Below are 22,315 nucleotides of genomic sequence, written 5' to 3' on the forward strand. Positions count from 1 at the left end.
CAGTGGTGCGGCAGCATCCACTCCTCCCCGCACAACCACGTCCTCCCAAACCAAGATGACCCAAGACCCAGCGGAAAGGCCAGCGGGCAGCAGCAGCCCCGGGCTGGGCAGCAGCGCTGGGGACACACAGGGGACAGCCACCAGCAGATGGCAACGGCTTCTTGTCCCGCGAGGATGGAGCTCGCTCTCAGCTCAGCAGGTTTGGTGTCTCCCGGCAGGCACGCCGCGCTCCAGGCACTCACTCGATCGCTGGTTTTTGATGAAGAAGAGCTTCAGCCGCTCCTTGAAGGTGTTCTCATTCACGTAGAACTCGACCTGCACCCTGTGGGGGAAGCACCCAGAGGAGCCCATCAGTGGGGTGGGAGGTCAGACCTGGAGCCCCCCAGGAGCCCCGTCCCCGCTGGGTGACCCCCCGGAGCAGCCCACAGCAGACCCCGGGCTCAGCCCTGGGCTCCCAGCTGCTCCCACTGTCCCTAATCCCGCTACCACCAGCCATGAGCACCAAGACATGGTTCACCAACAACTACCAAGGCAGCAGATATGACCCACCGAGCCAGGTCTGCTTTGGGTTAAGGGTTTTGCTTTCATTCACGTGCAACCAGCTGACATTGGACTTGCAAACTTCTCCTTTCCCACACACTTCACCATGTTCAGAGCATCTCAGAACAGCGGTGGCCTTGGAGCAGTTGCCCCTGGCAATGTTTTATCTGCTCCGACCCACAGTGGCTGCAGCAGAGCCGGAGCCAGCGAGGGCGATGTCCCCGCTGTGCCCGTGCCCTGGCTCTGCCCGGGTGGGAGCAACGTTCAGCATTGAAACTGTTCAAAACCAAATCTGATCTAAAAGGAGAAAAAAATCCCTTTGTTGCTAAGATACCACACTTGGCTATTCCAGAAAAACCCAGAAGCTGCCAACCAACTCTGAATGTCACTTGGCATTTGGAGCCGCTGGCGACTTGTGGCACGGGGACAAGGAGCCGACTGCCGGGGCACTTCGCAGAAACCGGCAGGTGGAACGGAAAATGGCCCATGCACCACCGTGACCACCATGGGCTCTTCTTCATCCTCAGCTGCTCCAGGCTCCACCACCGCCCCACCGCAGCCTCCTGCCCGTCCCCACAGCATCGCCCGGCCTGGAGGTTCCTCCCCGCGGTGTCCACGGGGTCTGGGTTGGAGCACACCCGGATCAGGGGTGCGCAGGCAAAACCGGTCCCTGCTCAGCTCCTCTGCCACCGCCTCTCCTGTTGCTTTACAAACAGCCGCAGCCCTTTGCAAGCTCACACCAGGCAGGGTTATAAATCACACCCCTGCCCGCTAAGCGCAGGCTAAAAGGGATTGTTTTCTGATCTGACTGATCAAGACAAAGTCTGTTCATCACCATTACAGCTGTTAATGGAGTTAAATGCAATGAATTAGCTACTTCTTCTATTTCACTGTATTCAACACGTCTCTTAAGTAAGTGCTACTATTATTACTGTCTTTTTAACTGCTTGGAAGAGGTCATCATGATCTCATCAATCAGATGTATTATCAAGCCAAGGCATAGAACAAGGTGAGCAAATTCACAATGAGAGTCATTAAACCGATCACCCCATTCTATTTCGCCTGTGCAACCCCCGTGCACACGTGGTGCCGGCTGCAGCCCAGCGTGCCGCCTGGCACACACCCCAAACCGCGATTTATTGGAAAGCAGCTGCTACTCACTCTGACAACAGAGGGATAAATAAATATTTACTGAGCGTTAATGCTGGGATGACCAGGCGGCAAATTGGGAAAGGGTTTTTGTGAGACCCCCAGTGCTGGGGAGTCCCTCGTCCTGGTACCCACGGCAGCCACCAGTCCTGTTAAGACATTTGGCATTTGTGCTGGTCACAGCGCCGAGGGGAAGGATGCTGGTACGGCCGGCAGTGCCCAGCAAACCCAGCAGCGATGTGAGCGCGTTGCTCCTCACCAGGACAATTCATTGCATTGAGTGAGGAAAATGCCAAAACACAAATGCACCAGCAGTGGCATTTCACCAAGAACAGAAGCTCATCCCAAATGTCCCCAGCTGGCAGCAGGGACAGGAGCTGAGCCCGCGTCTCCCTGGGGATGCTCAGGGGAGCAGCCAGGCTGGGGGGGCTGTGCACCGGACCCAGAGTATGTTTACCAGCCACACTCGCTGGCACGAGAAGGGAACAGGGAGGGGGTGGGCGACCAGGGATCCTGCCACGGGGACCAGGAGCAAGCGCTGGCAGCACGACTGCATGGGGAGCAAGCAGGAGAATTAACGAGCGCTGGCTCGGTCAGCATGATGCCCGAGGAGCGAGGAGCCATAAACGCAGAGCTTCGTAAGCACAGCTTTCACATGTTAAAATTAATTGTTTCCAAAGCCAGACTTAGCAAATAATTTATCTGTGTCAGGGCATAAATCAGTCAGCCGCAACTGCTCACGACACTGCACACACAAGCTAATTGCTCCTTCTCATTAAAAATGCCCAGGAAGTGCTGGGAACCGGCCATCAGCTCCATTGTGAGCGCCGGGCACCCCATTCATCAGAGTCCCTGAGGATTAAGTGCATCGAGGAGAGGGAGACTTCAGGGAGCACGTTTCCTCTCCCAGACATTCGCCTCCGTACCAACGAAAAAAACAGTGATATAAATCTCTGTCGCCAGACAGATGGTTCGCTGATCTATAGTGTTGCAGCCCACCTCAAGACTATGAATATAAATGCTGACAGAAAAAAGAATTGAATGATTAGAAGATATCTAACTTTTTATGACAAAGTAGCCCCTGTATTCATCCGTCATAACAGCCGCAGATAGAAGAAACACTTGGGAATCAACTGAAGCGGATCCTGGGGGTGGGGGAAAGGAGGTGTTTATCACTGCAAAGAGATGAAGAAATAAAAACATGGAGAAAGAACATGCTCCTGCGGGTGACCATTCCACTTCTGTCCGGAGGAGGAGGGAGAGCAGAGCAAGGGCTCGGTGTGACAGGGACTAGGACGCAGCCCGCTCTGCAGACACCAGAGCACCCCAGCACCGACCCACGGTGATGGCTTTTACCAGACAGCAGCAACCATTGGAAAGTATCAAAGCTCCTACTCCATTTCCAGCTGAGAGGAGGAGATGATATCATCTAAAACATACTCTTTAATTTTGTTGTCAAGAAGTTAACTTCAAATAAAAATGAAGCTAAACTCTGACTGCATTAACCACCCCAAAACACACACCCTGACAGGCTTTGCCTTCACAGCAGCGCAGCCAAGCTGCTCCATTCAAACCACCCTCTCCCTCCTGCCACGGTCCTGCATCCCTCCTGCCATCCGAGCATCCCTCCTGCCACGGTCCTGCATCCCTCCTGCCATCCGAGCATCCCTCCTGCCATCCGAGCATCCCTCCTGCCATCCGAGCATCCCTCCTGCCACGGTCCTGCATCCCTCCTGCCACGGTCCTGCATCCCTCCTGCCATCCGAGCATCCCTCCTGCCACGGTCCTGCATCCCTCCTGCCATCCGAGCATCCCTCCTGCCACGGTCCTGCATCCCTCCTGCCACAGTCCTGCATCCCTCCTGCCACGGTCCTGCATCCCTCCTGCCATCCGAGCATCCCTCCTGCCACGGTCCTGCATCCCTCCTGCCACGGTCCTGCATCCCTCCTGCCATCCGAGCATCCCTCCTGCCACGGTCCTGCATCCCTCCTGCCATCCGAGCATCCCTCCTGCCACGGTCCTGCATCCCTCCTGCCACGGTCCTGCATCCCTCCTGCCACGGTCCTGCATCCCTCCTGCCATCCGAGCATCCCTCCTGCCACGGTCCTGCATCCCTCCGGCCAGGCAGTGTGGTGCCAGCCCAGCACAGGCAGCACAGAGGGAGTAGGCAGCGGCAGGCTCTGCGGGCAGGGAGCAGGCAGCGGCAGGCTCTGCGGGCAGGGAGCAGGCAGGGGCAGGCTCTGCGGGCAGGGAGCAGGCAGCGGCAGGCTCTGCGGGCAGGGAGCAGGCAGCGGCAGGCTCTGCGGGCAGGGAGCAGGCAGCATGCTGCTCCCCCCGGCTGAACCTCCCGGGGCCGCAGAGATGATCACCACAGAACAAGTTTAGTTACAAGCCCTCTGCTTGCAAGTGTAATTACCGCTATTATGCACTTCATAATGCCTGAGCAATTTCCTTTTCTTTGCTCGGTTATTTATTGTTCTTTATTAATCTAAGATTAGAGGCAGTTTGTTCTAAGACGATGAACTCCCAAAAAAGACACAATAGTTTGTTCGGAAAAGTGCAGGATGCAAGAGCAGGATGAGCACAGCTTGGTTCATGAGCATTAAAATAGACTCCGAGGAGCACACTCCATACTTGTACCCCCCACAGAGGGCTGGGGATAAACACACCCCCTTATAGACAAAAAACTTGAAAATAACAACCCATGCACAGCCCCATGCCAGGGCAAACCCACAGGGGCAGCGCAGGCAGGGACGGGGGGACAGAGACGTACCCCAAAGCTCTGCGTCCCCGGGAGACTGACATGGGCAGTTGGGTGCAGGCAGGTCCCCTCCGATCCCCGCGGCATGTGACAGCCACTGGGTACGGCCTGAAAACTGAGACGGCTCCAAAATCCACTGGCCAGCCAAGGGAACGAGCTGCCACCTCCTGCCCAAAGCCTCCCGTTACCCCGCTGCTTTCCAAAGGGCTTAAGCGCCCAGGATGCTTTTGCTCTATTTGATAATAGGGACTTCTCTAATACAGACTTCTCGCCATGAGAAGTGTGTCTTCAAAGCTGAGCAGAGGCCAAAGTCCTTCCCAAATAAACCACTGAACAGCCAGCTCCAGGCTCTGATACCAGCTGATGGCAACTGCACAAACTGCCCAGGCACAGCTCCAGCTGCTGCCAGCCCTCCGATTGCCTTTGGGGATGCTCTTTCCCTTTTTCCACCGTTCTTTTCAGGATAACGGGTACAGAAGCTACAGCGAGACGGATGAGCTTTGTGTCCCGAGCCCCACCGGTGCGATACATCCATTTGTCACTCTCCATCTATCCCGGGTGAGCAGGAGACACGGAGCAGCTACAGCCCTTCCCGCCGGAGCTCCCGGCTTGCAGAGCTGCTCCCAGCACTCGGTTTGGAGATGGAAAGGGGGAATAGCTGCACGGTTGTGTGTGTAGAGAAAAGCTGGGCGTCTGCCAAAGTGAGAAACAGGGAACAGGCTGCCCCCACGCTCAATAAGAGGTAATTGAACAATTACTCAAAGGAGGAGGGTTGCAGGTTTCACCCAGGCTGTACCAGCTCAGCGCTGGCGAGTGTGCAAAGAAAACAGCTTCAAAACCACACAGGGATTCACAGCTTGCGGGGGACATGTCCTGCTGCTGCCCCGCTGTCCCCTCATCCCTGCTGTCCCCTGCATCCCCCGGGCACACCAGTTTGCTGGGCTGCTGGGGCTCCGGGCAGAGCACCCGCCGAGGCACATCGCAAACAACCATGAGCAAAATTGAGTCCCACGTCAACAGACACGCTGTGCTGGGCACCAGGATGCTGTGGCACACACTGCGCCAGGACCAGCTCAAAGCCTTCTTCGAGATTTCATGAATTTACATTTGTAATAAAAGGGAAAAAAACCCCACACCTCCTGTTTTGCTATGGAGTGTGATTTTTGCCCAAGGAAAAGGAGCGATATTGCCAACCACTCTGCAGCATATTAAACACAGCTGGATGCAGGTAACATCATCCTGGCTCCAGCAGTAACACTGCAATTTTATTTTGGGGGGATGAAAAGCGAGCTCCAAGCAACCACTTCTGGAAAAACTGCCCAAGATTGATGTTGGCGTCAGAGGCCAGTCCTGTTGTTTTTTTGTTTGTTTGTTTGTTTTATTAGGGAGGACACTGCAATGGAAATGGGATTTTTATCAATTCCTTATTCCCTGAAGGCAGCTATAGTCCTTCTCCAACTGTATTCAGCAGTTGGGGAGCCCATTTTCAGGCTCCAAGGCAAGCACTGGGGGCAGCGGGGATGCAGCCGGGGGTTGCAGAGCTCTCCATGCAAGTGCCCTCAGCACCGCAGAGCAAGGGGGAGCCAAACACGGCGGGGGCAGCAGCTCCCGAAAACAAAACCCAGAAAGAGAAGCAGCACCAGAATAACACGGTGTGCTTCCTTTCAATTGTTTGTTTGGCAATATTGGAGACTGACACTCATGAGTCTGCTCCTATAATTGCTTCTGCTGATGAATCTGGATTGTTTAATTAGAGTCTGCGCATGGAGCTCATCACTAATGGGTAATCACCAATTTGCTGCCAAGGATGTCACTTCTTCCCCAAGAAACGTGTCTGCCTCCGAGCCCAGACAGTCTTCCCCATGGTGGGAACCATTGCTCTCAGATGGGTTTGCTGGTCCCGTACACAACCCCTTGGTGACAAGAGCAGGAAAGAACCAACCTCATGCTTATCAGCTCCCTTAAAAGCAGAACAATCTATCGCTAATTTAAAGGCAAGGCTGAGCGCTGTTCTTGCAGCAGGGACTGCCCAAATCCTTGGCTCACAAGACACCACACACACATGAACCGCACAAGCACCCCAAATTCTGAGGGGGGTTTTTGCTTTCTAGAGAACACGGTTGGCTTTTCCCCAATGGAAGAGTGACAGTCCCCAGGGCTGGCGGTGTCACAGCCGCCCCCGTCCCCTCCCCGTCGGGAAACGCGTGCGGTGACTTACTGCGAGAAGGAGGAATCCACGCTGAAGTCCTCGGCGTGGGGCCTGCGGAGCGAGAGCATCACAGGCGGTGAGGGGAACGCGGAGCTGCCAGGCAGGGACCGCGGCCACAGCCAGGGCCGTGACACGGGGACGCCAACGCCGGAGGGACAAACGGCCGCCCAAGCGCTCACCGGGGGTTGCGCCACACCTGGGGTGTGTCCCCACTGAGGTCCCCAGGGTGGGGACACTGGGGACCCTGTGATGCTCTGTTGGTTTTGCCTGTGTACGGCTCCTTTAAGGACTCAGCTCCATCGATAAAACCAATTTTTTTGCCTCTTTTTTTTTTTTTTTTTTAAATGTCTCGCAAACTGCATCACTGCTCTCTCTCAAATCAGTGTCCCACTTTCTGTGGAGAAATTGAATTTGGAAAGGTGCTGGTTGGGGTGTTTTTAGGAACCTAACATTTTTTCTCCTACAGACACCTTCATGGAGCTGAATTTACACACAGGTGATGAGCAGAGAATGGAAAACAAAACAAAAAAAAAGAACAGAACAGAAGGGAATAATGAGGGTAACATGGGAGGTCATAGCAGGGGAGACAGAAGAACACAGAGATGTCCGGGAGTGGGTCGGGGGGAGCGACCGGCTCTGCCAGCAGCACCCGCAGTGCCCACGTTCGTGTACTGTACATCCCACAGGCAGCAGCACAGCACTGTGAAACAAAGCAATTACAGCTGCAAAGGAAAAAAAAATTCCCTTTGCAAAAACAAACACTCTTTTCAAGACATATCCATCCCCACGATGGCCACGGGTCCCCGTCACCACGGGCGTGAGCTGAAACGGCTCCTGGAGCGCCCCAGAGCCCTTCCCTGCCCTCCTGCCTTTCCTTATTTAACATGAGTCTGGGCAATCAAGAATTATAACCAAAGCAAAGGGGACACTTGCAGCACATAAAGGTTTTTCTTTTATTTTGCTTTGTGCTTTATGAGTCCACAGCACTCCGGTATAGTTCAAACTAAATAAAAGCAATAAATTCTCATTTCAATTAAAATGTGAGTCTGAAGGAAAGCTAATTCTTCCCCCAGCTACAAGCCGCCCTGTGACATGATTTAGTTTTCTACGCCCAGCCTGGCCCTGTTTGGGTTTGCACAGGAGCCTTTTATGCCTCTCAGAGATGTTTAAGGGAAAGAAGCAGCAAATGATTTGGTTTTCTCCTAATATACTGCCAGCTGGCAACTGGGAAGACTGTACGAACTGGGGCTTATTTCAGCTGCAGCTCCCCGAGGCAGAAGGACGTTCCTGAAAACCAAACAGCCGCGGCACATTTAATCACACCTCACAGGTCCCAAGGCACCAGGATGCGATTCCCAGGACACCTTCTCCAGCCAGGCAAGTGATGGACTCATGAGGCAAATAAACACCTTGCTCACAAAAGGGCACCACAAACAAAGGGGACTCCAAAGCGATGGACAGACCGTACACCTCCCCAGCTGCGGCTTTGGCCGCTCTGTGCTGTGGTTAAAGTACGTGTGATAAAATAGTAACAAAAAGGTGCTCTCGGCTTCCAAATGAATGAACTGTGTTATCCGATCACAGGGGGAGGATGTGACTTGAAATCTCTCCACGCCGCCAGGGACCCGAATTCTCATAAACAGTCTAAATGCTGAGGAAATATGGAAGATTTTATAAGAAAACCAAAAATCACTCAAATTCTCAGCGGAAAAACAGTTGTTTTCCAGATCCCAAAGACTTTTTAAAAGTTTCAAATTGGAGACTTTGGTTCACTATGGAAAGGCCACATTTTCTGCAGGGAGAAGGAAGGACGGGCAGACCCAAGGGATGCCCAGCACCGCCCCGCGGCCGAACCGGTTCTGCTCCCCGAAGATCGCTGCCAGGCAGCAGCCGCAGCCCCGGGTCCCGTGCCCGGCTCGGTGAGCAGCCCCAGCCCCGGGGGGCAGAGCATCCTCCCTCTGCTGCCCCGCACTGACTCCACCGCAGCCTGGGCGGACTCTGCACTGTCACTTATGTGACAATTAACTCGGGTTAACTGCCGGAGGGGATTAGCAGAATGGCACGAACTCTCTTCTGTGCACAGTCTCACTGGAAAGGAAGGACTAGATTTAGGATTTGCAGAATTAAAGCCAGTTAACTAAGTCAGAAAGGTTACACTGGCTTTTAATGTGTTTTAGATAATCTACCTTAAATGAACTTTTTTTTAGTTTCATCCAGATCTGCCTCCCGGTGTATCCCTGTGCAGACAAACCTCAACTCATCTCATACCTATCATGGAAATAACTACGACACCAGCAGCAAGCTCGACCTTTAATCCCCTCCAGACCCCGGGGTCTGGGATAGGGAACCCGAGTCCCCTCGTCCTGGCACTGCCAACCACCAAACCATGATGCCAACCACCAAACCACGACGCCAACCCCCCGCAGGTGTCAGCAGCATCTCCCGGAGAGAGGGACAGGGCAGGGAAGGACGAGAGAATGAAGAGGAGCAGAGGGGGAAGAAACTTCACAGCTACGGAGACAGGTCTGTCACCGCATGTCAAGCTGCAGCCCCTTACAAGATGAAGGGTTCTATTAGGAGGTGAAGAGACAATGGTGTATGTATTATTAGAACAAAAGCCACTAATAAATCTTGCTTATGTACAAGAGAGAGCAATCACCTGCCCACCCACACTGCACAGCAGCTCCTCAGCAGAGCAGCCACCTTGTCACCTCATCCTGGTCCTCAGCCCTGGTTCCAGCACACCCCAGTGCAGCCCAGCACAGCCCAGCAGCACCCCCAGCCTCGCTCCCCCAAGCATTTGGGCTGCAGACCAAGTCTCCTTCACTCTGGACAGGAGAAGGCAGCCGACCCCGAGCCCCCGCTCTGCTCTGCCAGGGCACTGTGGGATCTGGGTGGCATTTAGCTCATCCCTATCACGCAGATAATTTGAGGCTAAACGCTTTCCCCGGGTTTCAAGTGCTCCAAGGCGCTGGGATGGAGGGGAGAGCAGCAAGGCACAGCGGCAGCTCAGCTGAGCTCGCGCAGATCTGCTCCCTCCCAGCAAACCCCCTGCCAGCTCCGCGCCTTCACCGCTGCCTGCTGATTTTTCCGGGAGGTATTTTGGTAAACAAAGGGTATTAAAAATTCACTTCTGGTCCTGCAGTTCCTATTACTTTCAAGTAAAAAAAACCCAAAAACCAAACCACAAAAAAACCCCTGCCTTGACTAAAAGCCCCTGGAAGTTACAAAGACACAAGTAATGACCTGCCAACACCGCACTCGGCTGCAGGCTGCTTAATAACCACTTGCGAGGCTTGGAGGTGTTTCAAGAGCCAGAGCAGAGAGCCGTCAGATTTCGTGCCCTTTAGCCCCTGGTCTCAAAATCCCTCCAAGAGAGGGGCAAGGTAGGGGGGTTAAGATGAGCCAAGCAAGGCTTCCCAAAGCAGTGTGCATCCTCTAAGACATAAGATGCACCATGGTTCCTACCATACTGACAGTGAGAAACTCATCCCCAAAAATAGCCTGATGTGAGAAGGACAGATGGGAAGAGATGAAAAAAGAAAGCACAGAGGGGGAGAAGGAACGAGCAAGAAGAAGGGGAAGGGGAGAGGAAGATGCACGTGTCCTGCTCGCAAACACGAGCCCACCCCTCCAGGCTGCGGGACAGAGCGGGGACAACCAGGGACAACCCCTGGTCTGGAGGAAGCTCAGCGAACTGTGCAGCCAAAGTTTAGAGACAACCAAGGCATGGTGCCAAAAGAGCCGCATTTCCCGCTGCAGCTGGAGGAGCCGATCTCAGCCCGAGGCCCGGCAGCTCCCGGCACTGCCTGCAATCACCTCCCAGCAAGTCTGGGCTCTCCCAGAGGGGTGAGCTCTGCCAAGCCTGGGCCAGCGCTGGGCAAAACAGCCCTGCAGATGCTGAGGCTGCTCTAACGCACATCTCACCGCTTCTCCTAATGAGCTCAATGGGTCCCCACTGAGCCTTGCGGAGGAAGGACGAGCTGGGGTGGGTTGTGAGACCCCGCACAGCCCCGACAGCCAGGCTGGCAGCTGGTACCTGCATGGAGGGGACGGCTGTGCCGGGCATCCTGCTCCCAGTGCCAGCAGGAAACCTCCACTGGAGGAGGAACACGCTAATCCCCACACCCTGATGGGAATGAGGGACCTGAAATAACCAGAGCAAAAGCCCAAGTGCGCGTTTCAAGTGTAGGCATCCTTAGGTGAGGCGCCTCATCTGCATCTCAGCACCTATATAGGGCACAGAGATTTTCAGCGGCGCTGGTGTCTCACCAGCAGCCGTGGGAGGATGCTCAGCACTCCCAAAACTCAGCCAGGTCCCCGCAGGCACCCGCTGCAGCGCTGCCAGCTCGGGGGGTCACATCGCCCCATGCCTGGGGTGCACCTGGGGACAGGGATTTGAGGAACAGGGACCATAAACACAGGACCAGCCACCGAAACACAGCCAAAACCTGCAGGAGGGAGCTCAGAGCTGAGCCCTGCCTGGGACACAGTGAGGTGGGTCTTGTCCCCATGCAGGGGAGTGGGTACAAAACAGGGAGGGTGAGCAGAGCTCGGGGCTGTTCCAGCACAGCGAGAAACAGCCGGGCTCGAGCCCCGTGCGGGCCGGGATGAAATCTCTGGCCATGTTTACAAAGGGCTCTGTTCGGTGTGATGGATGCCAGCTGCCAGCTCGCTGTGTCACAGCCGGGATCCGGGATCCTTTCCTGTTCATGGGGATCGAGCAGCGCGCTTGCATGTTGTCCTTGTAACAGAGTTCAGCACTGAGCACCCTGCCCGTTTTTGCAGTGGTCGTGCACCGAAAACACGCTCAGCACCACCCAGCAACGCCCGCGGCTCCGTGGAACAGAAATGCCCAGGTTAAATGGCACAGAGCAGTGCCACCCCCCACCACTTTCTCACCAAGTAGCCACCTTGTTGACTGTAACACGACTGAAGCAAAGTCCCATTTATCCCTGCCAAAAATACCTCGAACCGAGAGACGAGGAGAGGCTGCGGGAGGTGGGACTGTGCAGCAGGAAGGAGAGAAGTGGGGGAAGGAGCTAATTGCTGCCCTCGGCTACCCGAGGGGTGAGGTGCAGCAGCCTCCTCTGCGATGCAGCCACTAAAAGGACAAGAGGGAACAGGCACAAGATGCAGCAATGGAAAAATTATTCGTCCTGAGAGTGATCAAGCCCTGAACCAGGCACCCAGAGAGGCTGGGAAATCTCCAGCCTGGGAGATGTTCAAAAATCAGCAGGACTGGTCCTAAGCCAACCTTAGTCCAGCTTTGAGAAGGGGTTGGACCACAGCCCTCCAGAGGTCCCCTCCAACCTCAGCTCTTCTGCAATGCTCTCATCATTTTTTACCACAAACTTCAGCAGTTCGGGTTTCGGCTATGGGCGGCTCAGCGAAGGCGACTCAAAGAGGTGAGGATGGAAACATGGGGCAGGGAGGGGACACACAGCACATCCAAGTATGAAATCTTACGTGGCTGTGGAGTGGTTTCTTTTCAGATGAACTCAAATCCTTCCCTCCTGTTTTGACCGAGAACCCCTAAAACCCTTGAGACGGTGCAATGACTAAGAGACAGAGTAAGAGGTAAATAAAGCAAGTGAGAATAAACTTCAGTGGCTTCAGTTGCCTAGAGAATTCATTTGCATCCCTGAGAACACCCTGTAACACAGCATCTTCTTCCATCATCACCTGGTAATTTCACTCCCAGTGACAATTGTCACCGCTAACTTGATAATGCTGCTTGTGTCTGGCTTTGGAGGAGACGGAGCATCTCAAACGCGCTATTCATCGCTGCCGAAGCAATCTGCCTGCCTTTGTTGCTTGCACACGCAGTGAAAGAGAAGCGCACAAATCTCAATCTTAATTGCCAACTCAGTTGTCAAGAAGCAGCGCAGTGGGGAATTCAGACACCGCAAAGGGCAGCTGGCAGGCTCTGTGACGCTGGAGGAGCAGAAAAGTGTTGCCACCAACTTCTCTACCTCCCAGCAGCAGTGCCTGAGGCATCATCACTTCCTTACAGCAAGACTGCAGCAAAACATTTGAAATTCCAGTGAAACCCAGGGAATTGGGTTCTTTCATAAAGCCCTGAGGCACCCAGGTGTGCTCTGCACACTTGGCTTTCTGGCAAGGGTCCACTAAACCACTGTAGCGATGCGATTTTTGGAATTGCTGCCCCCTGCCCGCCCCAGATCTGATGGTGCCTTGCAGCATCCCTCCTTTGCGCCATGCTCCCCACAAGAGGTCCAAGAGGATCAGCCCTGCAGATGGAGGTTTGGTCCTGGGCAGGAACCCACCAAACCCCTGAGCCCAGCAGAGGAAAAGCCCCTCTTGGGGGTTTAACCACCGCTGATTAGCAGCGGTTGGGATGAGTTTGTAGAGTTCACCCCAATGGCTTCACCAACAGGCGTGTTCAGGACACACCTCCAGAGATGTAGGTACCCCCAGAACAGGTCAATCTTTGGTGGCTCTCTGAAGCACTGAAAGCAAGACAGGAAAGCAGAGGGAAAGCAGTCAGATTGACACCGGGAGCAGACACAGATTGCTGCCAAACCATGCTGAGACCACACGAGCCTCAAGGACGGAGTTCCGACGCACCCACACGCTGCCCGTCTGCAGCTTTGCACACATGTGAGCCCCTCCTCACCGAGTCAGAATGCAACGGCCCACAAAATCCAAGTGTCTGTTCCCCAGAGGTGGCATCTGTGCCATCCGGAGAGCTGACACCCCACAGGTCAGACCCAGAGACGCGCTCCCCGTTCCGCAGGTACGCCAGGACTCTGCTGCCCAGACCTGGAGATGAAACCACGTGCCTGGCACAGATCAGCACTGGGGAAGGACCACGATGATGCCCCTGCCTTCCTCCCGCAACACACATGCCCCTCCTCGGCTTCCCCAGCAGGGACCACATCTGCTCACCCTGGCCTGCTGCCATCCTCCCCCAGCCCACCAGGGAGACACACCGAGGTACGGAAGCCAAGGTGGTTAATTCCTTCCAACCTCAAGCCAAACAAGTAAAATTCACCGTGAGCAGAAGCTTTCTGGCACTGCTCATTTGCACTGGAAACCGGAGCTAGAAACAGCACCCAATTCCAGCCTGGGAGATATACAGTACACAACCACAGGTGTGGCAATTCTTGCCAAGAAGGATGACAGCATGGATGGACAGAAAGGCTGAATAGATGGGGAAAAAAATAAAACAGAAAATGGAATGAATAGAACAAGAACTGAATTACTGGCATCTGCATCCTCACCATAACTAGGGGACATGGCTTCTTCTGAAACACTGTAATTCAAGAGCAATGTGAAGCATTTTTATCCTCCTGAAAAACAGCTCATTTCTCTCAGTACAATCAGCTGTGTGCTTGCAGAAAGAGGCTGCAGCATTTTCTATGGTAGCTTTTTTTTTTTTCCCAGTTACAAATAAATTATTCCTCAGATGGGAGACTGAGCATTTCTTCTCCCATGCAAACATGGTGCTTATGTACAGTGCACACTGGGGCGTTACCGGGGTAAATCAGCTTCAGTCTCATTCTGCACAGATAAGGCACAATGCAAGTTCACAGTGTCGTGTGGCAGCCCCACGGTCTCAGCACTGCCATTCAGACATGCTTTGGGCATACAGAAAAACATAAGAAGCACTTATAAAAAATTTAAAGGAACTGGCTTTCTTCTGCTCCAGCTCCGTATTTCATAACGCAACTTTGGAGCTGGTGTGGCTCTTTAACATGGCTATCAGAAGGATTTGCTCCCTCACCCCTCCAGCCCGGGGGGGCACTAATCCTTCCCCTCTCATGGAACAGATAAAAGGTGCTGCCCCCCCCGCAGCCCCACGCACCACTGCAGTCCTGCAATACCTCTGTCCGACATCGCTCCCCAGGGATCCCATCCTCCGAGCCGGTAGCAGGGGGCTCACCCCATGGACGTCTTCTGTCCTCGCCGGTGGGACAGTTTTCACGTGGGAATTGCTCTCTGAAGGGGAATTCCTCAGCTTGGCTCTCGCCATCCCGCCAGCTTGGGCTGCCTCTGTGCCTCCCTCCTCTTCCCCCCCTGAACTCTCCCGTACATCGCAATCCTCGCCGCATTCAGTTCGGAGCCGTCGGCACATACCATCTCCTGCCACCTTCCCTCTCCCCACTCACGGCGGCTCAGTGGAACAATCCTGCCCTGTACATTTATTTTGGTAGTGAGTGGAGTCAAGGCAAACTCACTGGCCTTGCTGCTGCAAGGAATTTGGTACAAAACAGCCGAGAAAACATCCCAATGCAGAAAGCTCTGACATGGCTTTGTCTAATAAATAGTCTTGGCTGCCTCCTTTTAAAAAAATTATTGCATTGCTCTTATCACCACAAGCAGGGCAGGGGCTGAGGGATTATTTTTTCCCCATCCCTGTTTTTCGGTAGCACTGTGAGGGGGAGGAAGCTTTTTTATCTTATTCCTCTGTGCACAGAGTGTGGACTGTGTGCCAGGGAACAGCCTCAGCGCGCTGGGCTTGCAGACACAACGCAGCAGAACGAAGTCCCTCCTAAACGCACCTGCCGTGAACAGAGCAGAGGGGAACTCAGTGCCAGGGGGGCTCGATCGCTGCCCACCCGGCTGGGCTAAAACACCACCCGGAGAGGTGACATCCCGGGACAGCCCAGCTTTCCCTCTGCACGTGAGAACAAAAGCTGCTGCTCCTTGGACACGCTTGGCATCGATGTCATCTTGGCATGCTTGGCATCTCAAGATGTCAAACAGAAAAGGGAATTCACTGCGGCCAGGGGAGCTCCCAGTAGGAGCCGAACCTGTGAGTCCCCCAGTGTGCAGGTGGGGCTGGAAAGGGGGGTTCATGCATCCCACCCTCTGTTTGGGATGCCACCAGTCCAAAGCTGCTCCAGCTTGCGCTTGATGGCAGCGCTCAACACAGAGCATCAACACAGAGCATCATCAAGGGGACCACGAGGGTCCCATCCCACCACACCCCAACCCCACCCAATGGAGCACCCCAATGCCACCCACCAGCATCACCCCACGGCATGCCAGCATCACCCCACAGCACACTGATGCTGCCACACTGCACACTTTAAAGACTAAATTCACTAACTGATCACCAGTGACACACAAAACATGAGATATGAAAAGTCAAAGCGAATAATTAAACTGCACAACAGGATTTCTTTAAGATGAACATTATGCACAAAGACTCAACACGGGGACACCTGCAAGGGTCTTCCCAAAGCTGTGCGAGGGCTGGTTTTGAGGTACGGGCACAACCTCCCATGAAATGGGAAATCTGGGATCCAAAGAACTTCACTTTCGCAATGCAAGGCTCACATTTGCCCCAGCCCAGCTGCGTGCCCTGCACACACCACACACCTCCAGACCCCCATAAGCTACCGGAGCACCAAGCACCACCATCCTGCACCAAACTCTGGGAAGAAACAGCCAATTCTTTCCTTTCTCTCACCAGCGAACTGTCCGATACGAGCTCTGCTCACTGCTCTTCCCCAAGATCGGTACCCAAAGGGGATTTACCCCGATACAAAGGCAGGTTCTCCAGCTGATCTGAGAGGAGAAACCAAGTCCCCATTTCCTGTTAACCAAACCCTTGTTTCCCTGCTCAGAGTATTATTTCTCAATGGAATTTCACTGAGAGACATACTTTATTTCAGCATTTTGAAATGTAAAATGGATAAAAACCCACAGCCCATTTACTAATGTGCCAGCTTTCAGCACACATTTAATTTCTCCTTTTGCCTCAAAATGATTCATTAGCTCAATGCTAATTTCTAACAAAGTCATTCCCTTCTGCTTCATGGTTTGCTTCAGCCTCATCTGCAACTTATTGCTCTGTATCTGTTTACTTCAGGATGTTGTTCTCCAGTCCCAAATATATTAATAATTAGATTGGGCTGTGCCTGATGAATCCTCCTGGACAACTGGAGTCACTGGGACTGGGGCGATCAGGTCTCTCTTTTAAGGAGATAATTGCAAATTCTCCATTGTTTTCTATTCCTAATTCCAGAAGAACATTAACTTCAGGATTAAGGTTCGATGTGAAAAGTGGCTTATGCTTAAATCATAATCTCAGCACTAATGCCATCAAGCAGCAGCACTGAACGGAAGAGGTGTTAGGGGAAGACCTGGGGAATTTTAAAAGAAAATGGAAACTCTCCTGTCATACTTGTGTTCATTCACATGTTTCACCTACAGACCTACAGCCCCGGCACCGTCTCTCCTCCCAAACCGCCTCCCAGACAGGGCTGGCACAGCAGTAAGAGCAGCTGGAGGAGGAGGACGAGGAGGAAGAAGGCAGGAACTCCAAGCTGGCTGGGTCATCGAGCCACCAGCAACGCCGGAAAACGCAGCAGGCAAAATGCACCAGCCAATACATCAGAACACTCATTCTTGCTGGGAAACTGCACATTCCTAGAAAGAGTCGCGGCTGTAAATGTAACCAGAGGCACAGCGCGGTGCGTTTGCTCTGCTGCGGCATGTGGCCCGTGTGTCTACCCATAGTATATGAGGGTAAACTACACATCAAACATCTTGTTGGTACAGCACGTTCTCCAAGGGAATCCAGGAATGAAAAAAAAAAATCAACAAAACACAACCTCGGTAATATCAAAGTCCAAATAAGAGTTCCTCCAGTCCAGAAACATTTGCCCGGCCAACCATAAGCCAGGAAATCAATGTTTAATTTTACTTCGAGAGCCCATTACAAACTGCTGATTTCTCATTGCAGCGTCTGCATTACGCAGAGACCACTGCTGTGCCGGAATTGCTGAGCAGCAGTTGTAGTGGTAACAATATTTCAGAAAGTAAGATTCAGAAAAAAGCAAATTTTACATTATTCTTAATTGAATCCACAGCAACTGCATTGTTAAATACTCTCCTTTCACCCAGTAGCTTTCAGTCCCCACTGCCAAAACTCCTTTTACGCACCTATTCAACTTATTGGAAATAACACATGACCCAGCCCATGTTAACTAGTTGATGAAAGAGGAAGGGGACGGGGTTTTTTTCGTATTCTTCTGGCAAGCAACTTGTTGACATACAGCTCAAAAACGTTGGTGTGCGAAGCCTTCTATAAAGCCAATTGAATATATTTTAAAATCTTGAGGTCACCGTGAAAGGCATCAACTGTGCAAAGACGCTTCCAACAACCAGAACAGGAACTCGCTCCACTAGAAAACGTCTGCGCTCCCGACCATGTCAGCATCTCATGAGAGGCATTATCAGCCACGGCAGAGCTGCTGCTGTACAGGAGGGGCTGCGCTCGTGCAAATTCAGCGATAATTCGAGGGACCCTGAGCCGAAAAGTCATTAAGGCTCGTTATCATCTCTGCAGTGACCCCCTGGTTCTGGGGACCCGCTGGTGAGCTGCTCCAGGAGAATCCTCTTTCTGCTCAGGTTGTGGTGTGTGCATGGTCCTGACCTCCCTTTAATAACTGCAAGGAAAAGCAAGGTCCTGCACAATTTTATTACTACCACAAACACTTCCTATATTTGAAGACCCCAACAAACATAATAGCATGACATTAACAGCTTAATAAACTTCAGAGCACTACTAACACTTTGATAAACATTACAAACCCCTCTGGCCCAGCCATTTGCTGAAGTATTTTACAAGAAGTGCACACGCACCAGTTCTGCCCTTTAGTCGCCGGGGAATGCCCTACATTGTCACCGTGCATTTTGCAAAATAGCTTTTCAAGAGCTGCCAAGGTTTCGAGGTTGCCAAGGCTCACACACAGCCCTGCAAAAACAACTCCCAGCTGCACCGCGAGGCTCCTGCAGCCAGACCAGCACCGAACCATGGAGCGCAGCACTGGTTAAAGCACCAGCAGAAGTACCTCCCTTCAACAGAGTCGCCTGGAAATGTCAGTATTTTTGAGGAAATGCAAAGATTTATTTTTTTTCTCTCTTTACTAATTGTTCTGTTTTCCATTTGGAAGTTGAAATCACAGAAGATGGAACTTTGCTTCCTCACTAGAATATTTTTTCCTCCAGCATTTGTTTCAGTTAAAATAACAGATTTGCCAAAAAGAAAAAAAATACCAAAATACCCCCCACGTTGATGCTCCAGCCTCCTCCTTGGCATAGGACTTGGCCCTCCTGTCCCTGTGGGTGCCAGCGCTGCTCCTCCGCACAGGGACACAGGGGGAGCACGGACACGCTCGGGGACCCCCAAGAGCCCCTCACCTGTTCTCCTGAACAACACAAGAGTGGCCCAAGGAACTCTTTGCCTAACAAGATGGGTCCTTCTGCCCATATTTTTGACTATCGATCGGCAGGTGGAGCTGCAGATAGTGAGAGGGTCGAATCCAAGGAGTCAGAGTTCCATTTACAGTCAAAAAGATAATACTAATACATTGATGACTTCAGATTGCAGAGATATTAGAACGTGTAGGAGATGCTTGGGAATCCTCTCTGGATAGCAGGGATGCGTGTATTTATTAAAAAAAAAGTGCTCAGTAAATACTGTTTGTATTGATCCAGAGTCAATTTTAAAACTTCTTTCCATTTTCTTTCCATTAGGCTGGAGAGGAAGGTCCTCTCTGGCACATGGCCATGGGAGCAGGACCTCAGCACTCAGCTGCTGCAGAGAGCCAGCAGATCTTTCTCGGAGATGAGTTGTGCAATGGAAAACAGGGTCTAAAATACACCGATGATCAAATCCTTCCTGAGGGAGCTGGGGAAAACCAAGGATGGATGGATGGAGGCTCCTCCTCACCTTCCACAGAGACGTGCACCCCGGTGACCTGGGGCTTCCCAGAGGCTGCTCCCCACGAGAGACGTGGATCCCCCTGAGCAGCCAGGGCCCGTGCGGCCAAATCGCTGCTCCACACCAGGTTAGGGCCAGGCAGGTCCACAGCAGCACTTTGCAATTCAAAACACTTGCAAATGTCTGCATTCAACCCCCATGGAGCTCTGTACAAGACGGACCACAGCCCCCGCCCCGCCTCTTCTCCTGCCAGCAGAGCCCTCAGCAGCAATTGCCAAAGATAATGGGAGGATTTCCCAGGACTTCAGTTTTCTTTGAGGTGAGTCCAGGTCTTGGCGGCTCCATAAACAGACCCAGTGGTGGGCTGTGAGCAGCAGGGCAGCGACACGAGGAAGCGTCTCGGTGACTCCCCCACCTGCGCTCGTGGTGCCCAGAGACATTGGCATTCACCATGTGCAGTCCCGCTGCACCAAGAGGCTCCGGCCAAAACAAGCCTGTTTTCCTGGGCTCGGCCCAAGGATGCTGCCGTTTCCCCCGCAAGCCTGCAGTCCAAAGATGGCCCAGATGCAAGAGGGGGATGTAGAGCAGGATAGAAAAAGAAGAAAGAAAAAAAAAAACCCAACAAAAAACCCCAACCCTCAGCGACTTTGCAGGCGCTTGTAAGAGGTCACGGCCCCCGAGCCCACCAGCTAAGAAACAGCAATTATTTCAGTGCCATTGCTCCATGCGCTACGTGGAGCGCAGCAGGACCCAGGGGACATTCAGGAGCTGGGAGAGTCTTCCCGAGCAGCGGGGGCTGGAGAGGTGACGGCAGCAGCACCACCGGGACCGGGGCAACAGCAGCTCACCGGGAACTAGGGCACCAGAAAGCAAATGCTGTGCCCTGTCTTGCATTTATTTTCACTGGTTTCTGCTCCCTCTGCTCACTGCCTTGGCAGGGTTAATGCCTTCGCACCACAGGCATCAACGAGTTCCCCGAGAAGCCGTCAGATGGATCTACACCACTGCGAGCTCTCCTTTGTATCTGGGACTCTCTCCTGACATGTGTCTTTAAAAAGCAACACCATTCATATGAAAAGTTGATTAATTCCACTTGTTATAATTATTCTCACAAATAAAATCCAGCTCTTTGCCCCCTGTGAATATGGGGGATAATGGTCCTTACCCTTCTCAGTAAAGCGTTTCAGTTCCAGGGCTGAGAAGCTCTGTACCAAGCACTAAGTGTTATTATTAAACTGTCATTAAAAGCGTTTCAGGAAAAGTTCACAAACTGCAGGGATTTTTGTCATCGCAGCAGCTGGCTGGGACAGCAATTGGGCTGAGCGGTTCCTGCCAAAACCACAACCGTGCTGAAGAGCCGTCTCCATTCAGGAGTCTCCACTGGAGCACGGTCACTGCAGGCAATGTCACCACTGTCCCTGTGTCCACCTTGGGAAGGTGTCACCTCTGAGGATCTCCCTGCTGCACTGCCCTGTGGGGCATGTCCCACCACGGAGGGTGCTCAGCATCCCAGGAAAACAAAGAAAAAACCCAATGGGAGAGAGCGCAGAGCAGGGGAACACCAGCATTCACCAACACCATCACACAGCTGGGGAAGCCTTTGGCCAACTGGTGCCACACCAGGCACTCGAAGGTGCCTGAGAGATTTGCATGACACAGGCAGAAATTAACGGGCTGCGTTTTATTCCCTCGCTTCCCCTGTTTAGTCTTGGCAGCGGATCAGGCAGCACAAGCAAACAGCACCTGGCAGCAGCTCGCTGCCTCACCCGGCATCTCCTCGGCAGAGTTCGGGAGATTTGTCTGATAAACTGGAGCACTGGGGTTTCAGGGTGGAAAGGACATTTTAGAAAACATGGAGGAGAGCATACTCAGCAACAGCAAGAGAGTTGGAAACAGAAGGAAGCCTTCAAAGAGCTGGGCTGATGGAGATGGAAAAATTATGTAAAATAAGAGAATGCATCCAGAGCTGGCAGGCAGGCTGCAAGCCCAGAGGGGGACGGTGTGTCTGATAGCAGAAGAGCCTTTGATTTCTCTCCTCTTCCCCAGGTTCTCTGCATTAACATTTCAAATGTTAACAATTTCAAACTATTAGCGTTGAGAAGAGGGGAGAGCACCTCCCTTGCAGACCCAGGGCTCCAGGAACTGCCCAGCGACACCCGTGCCCCGCGGTGCCCACACCAGACCCCCCATCCCGCTGCTCCCACTGCCAAGGGCTCGGCCGGGCCCCCCACGGCTACACCCTGGTCCCCACCGATGGATGTAGGTGATTTGCAAATGAGACCCCCCTTGGTGAGCCCGGAGCGGGGATGGCGGGTCCCCTTCCCCAAGCATCTCCCCAACTACTGGAGAGTTGGCGAGAGCCTTTATGTAACTGCGACGCAAGAGCCGAATCCCAGAACTGTCATCGCAGCCTTTGCAAACCCATTTTTACCTCCTTAAGTGTGGCTCATCAGCGACGAACATGAAAGCTGCAAAGCCAGGACGTTAACTTGGGACTGCTTAGCAGGGAGAAGAAGAAATAGAGCAGACGCTGCACAAATATCCCCACAAAGCCATGGTACCTCCAACAAGTTTCCTATTTCTGTGGTGCATTTTACATGCTTACAAGCAGAGCGATGAGACCCTGAAGCTTTACAGCGACTCGTAATCTCTTCCCACTTCTTAACAAAGCCGGTGACAGGTTAAAATGGCCGGAGGAAAAAGGGAAGGTAACTGTATACCTGTCACAGCTGCTCAAGCCAGTGAGGAAATTGAAAGCCCTTGGGTAAAATCTAAATATATATCTGCAAGGGAAGCATGAAAAGTCTCCGTGCAAAGTAATCAGGCACAGCCGAGCCACTTTTCCAAGTGAGTATGTAACAGGGTCATTACCCACTTCCCAGGATTTAATGGGACCAGCGCCGCTGTCCTCAGCCCGGCAGAGCCGGGTGCCGGTGCCGCAGGGACGGGCAGC

The 22,315-nt window shown here is 53.0% G+C and overlaps 1 protein-coding gene across 3 annotated transcripts in view; it reads right to left on the minus strand.

The window, feature by feature from the left end:
* The window catches only part of KCNT1 (potassium sodium-activated channel subfamily T member 1), a 57,138-nt gene that overhangs the window by 20,656 nt on the left and 14,167 nt on the right, over positions 1–22,315 (minus strand). For all 3 annotated transcript variants that reach the window (XM_065648455.1, XM_065648454.1, XM_065648453.1), the window contains exon 2: positions 243–322. In XM_065648455.1, the coding sequence (XP_065504527.1) occupies positions 243–322 (80 nt within the window). The remainder of the gene's footprint in view (positions 1–242; positions 323–22,315) is intronic.

The sequence above is a fragment of the Caloenas nicobarica genome, chromosome 19, assembly GCF_036013445.1.
Source record: "Caloenas nicobarica isolate bCalNic1 chromosome 19, bCalNic1.hap1, whole genome shotgun sequence".
Taxonomy (NCBI): Eukaryota; Metazoa; Chordata; class Aves; order Columbiformes; family Columbidae; genus Caloenas; species Caloenas nicobarica.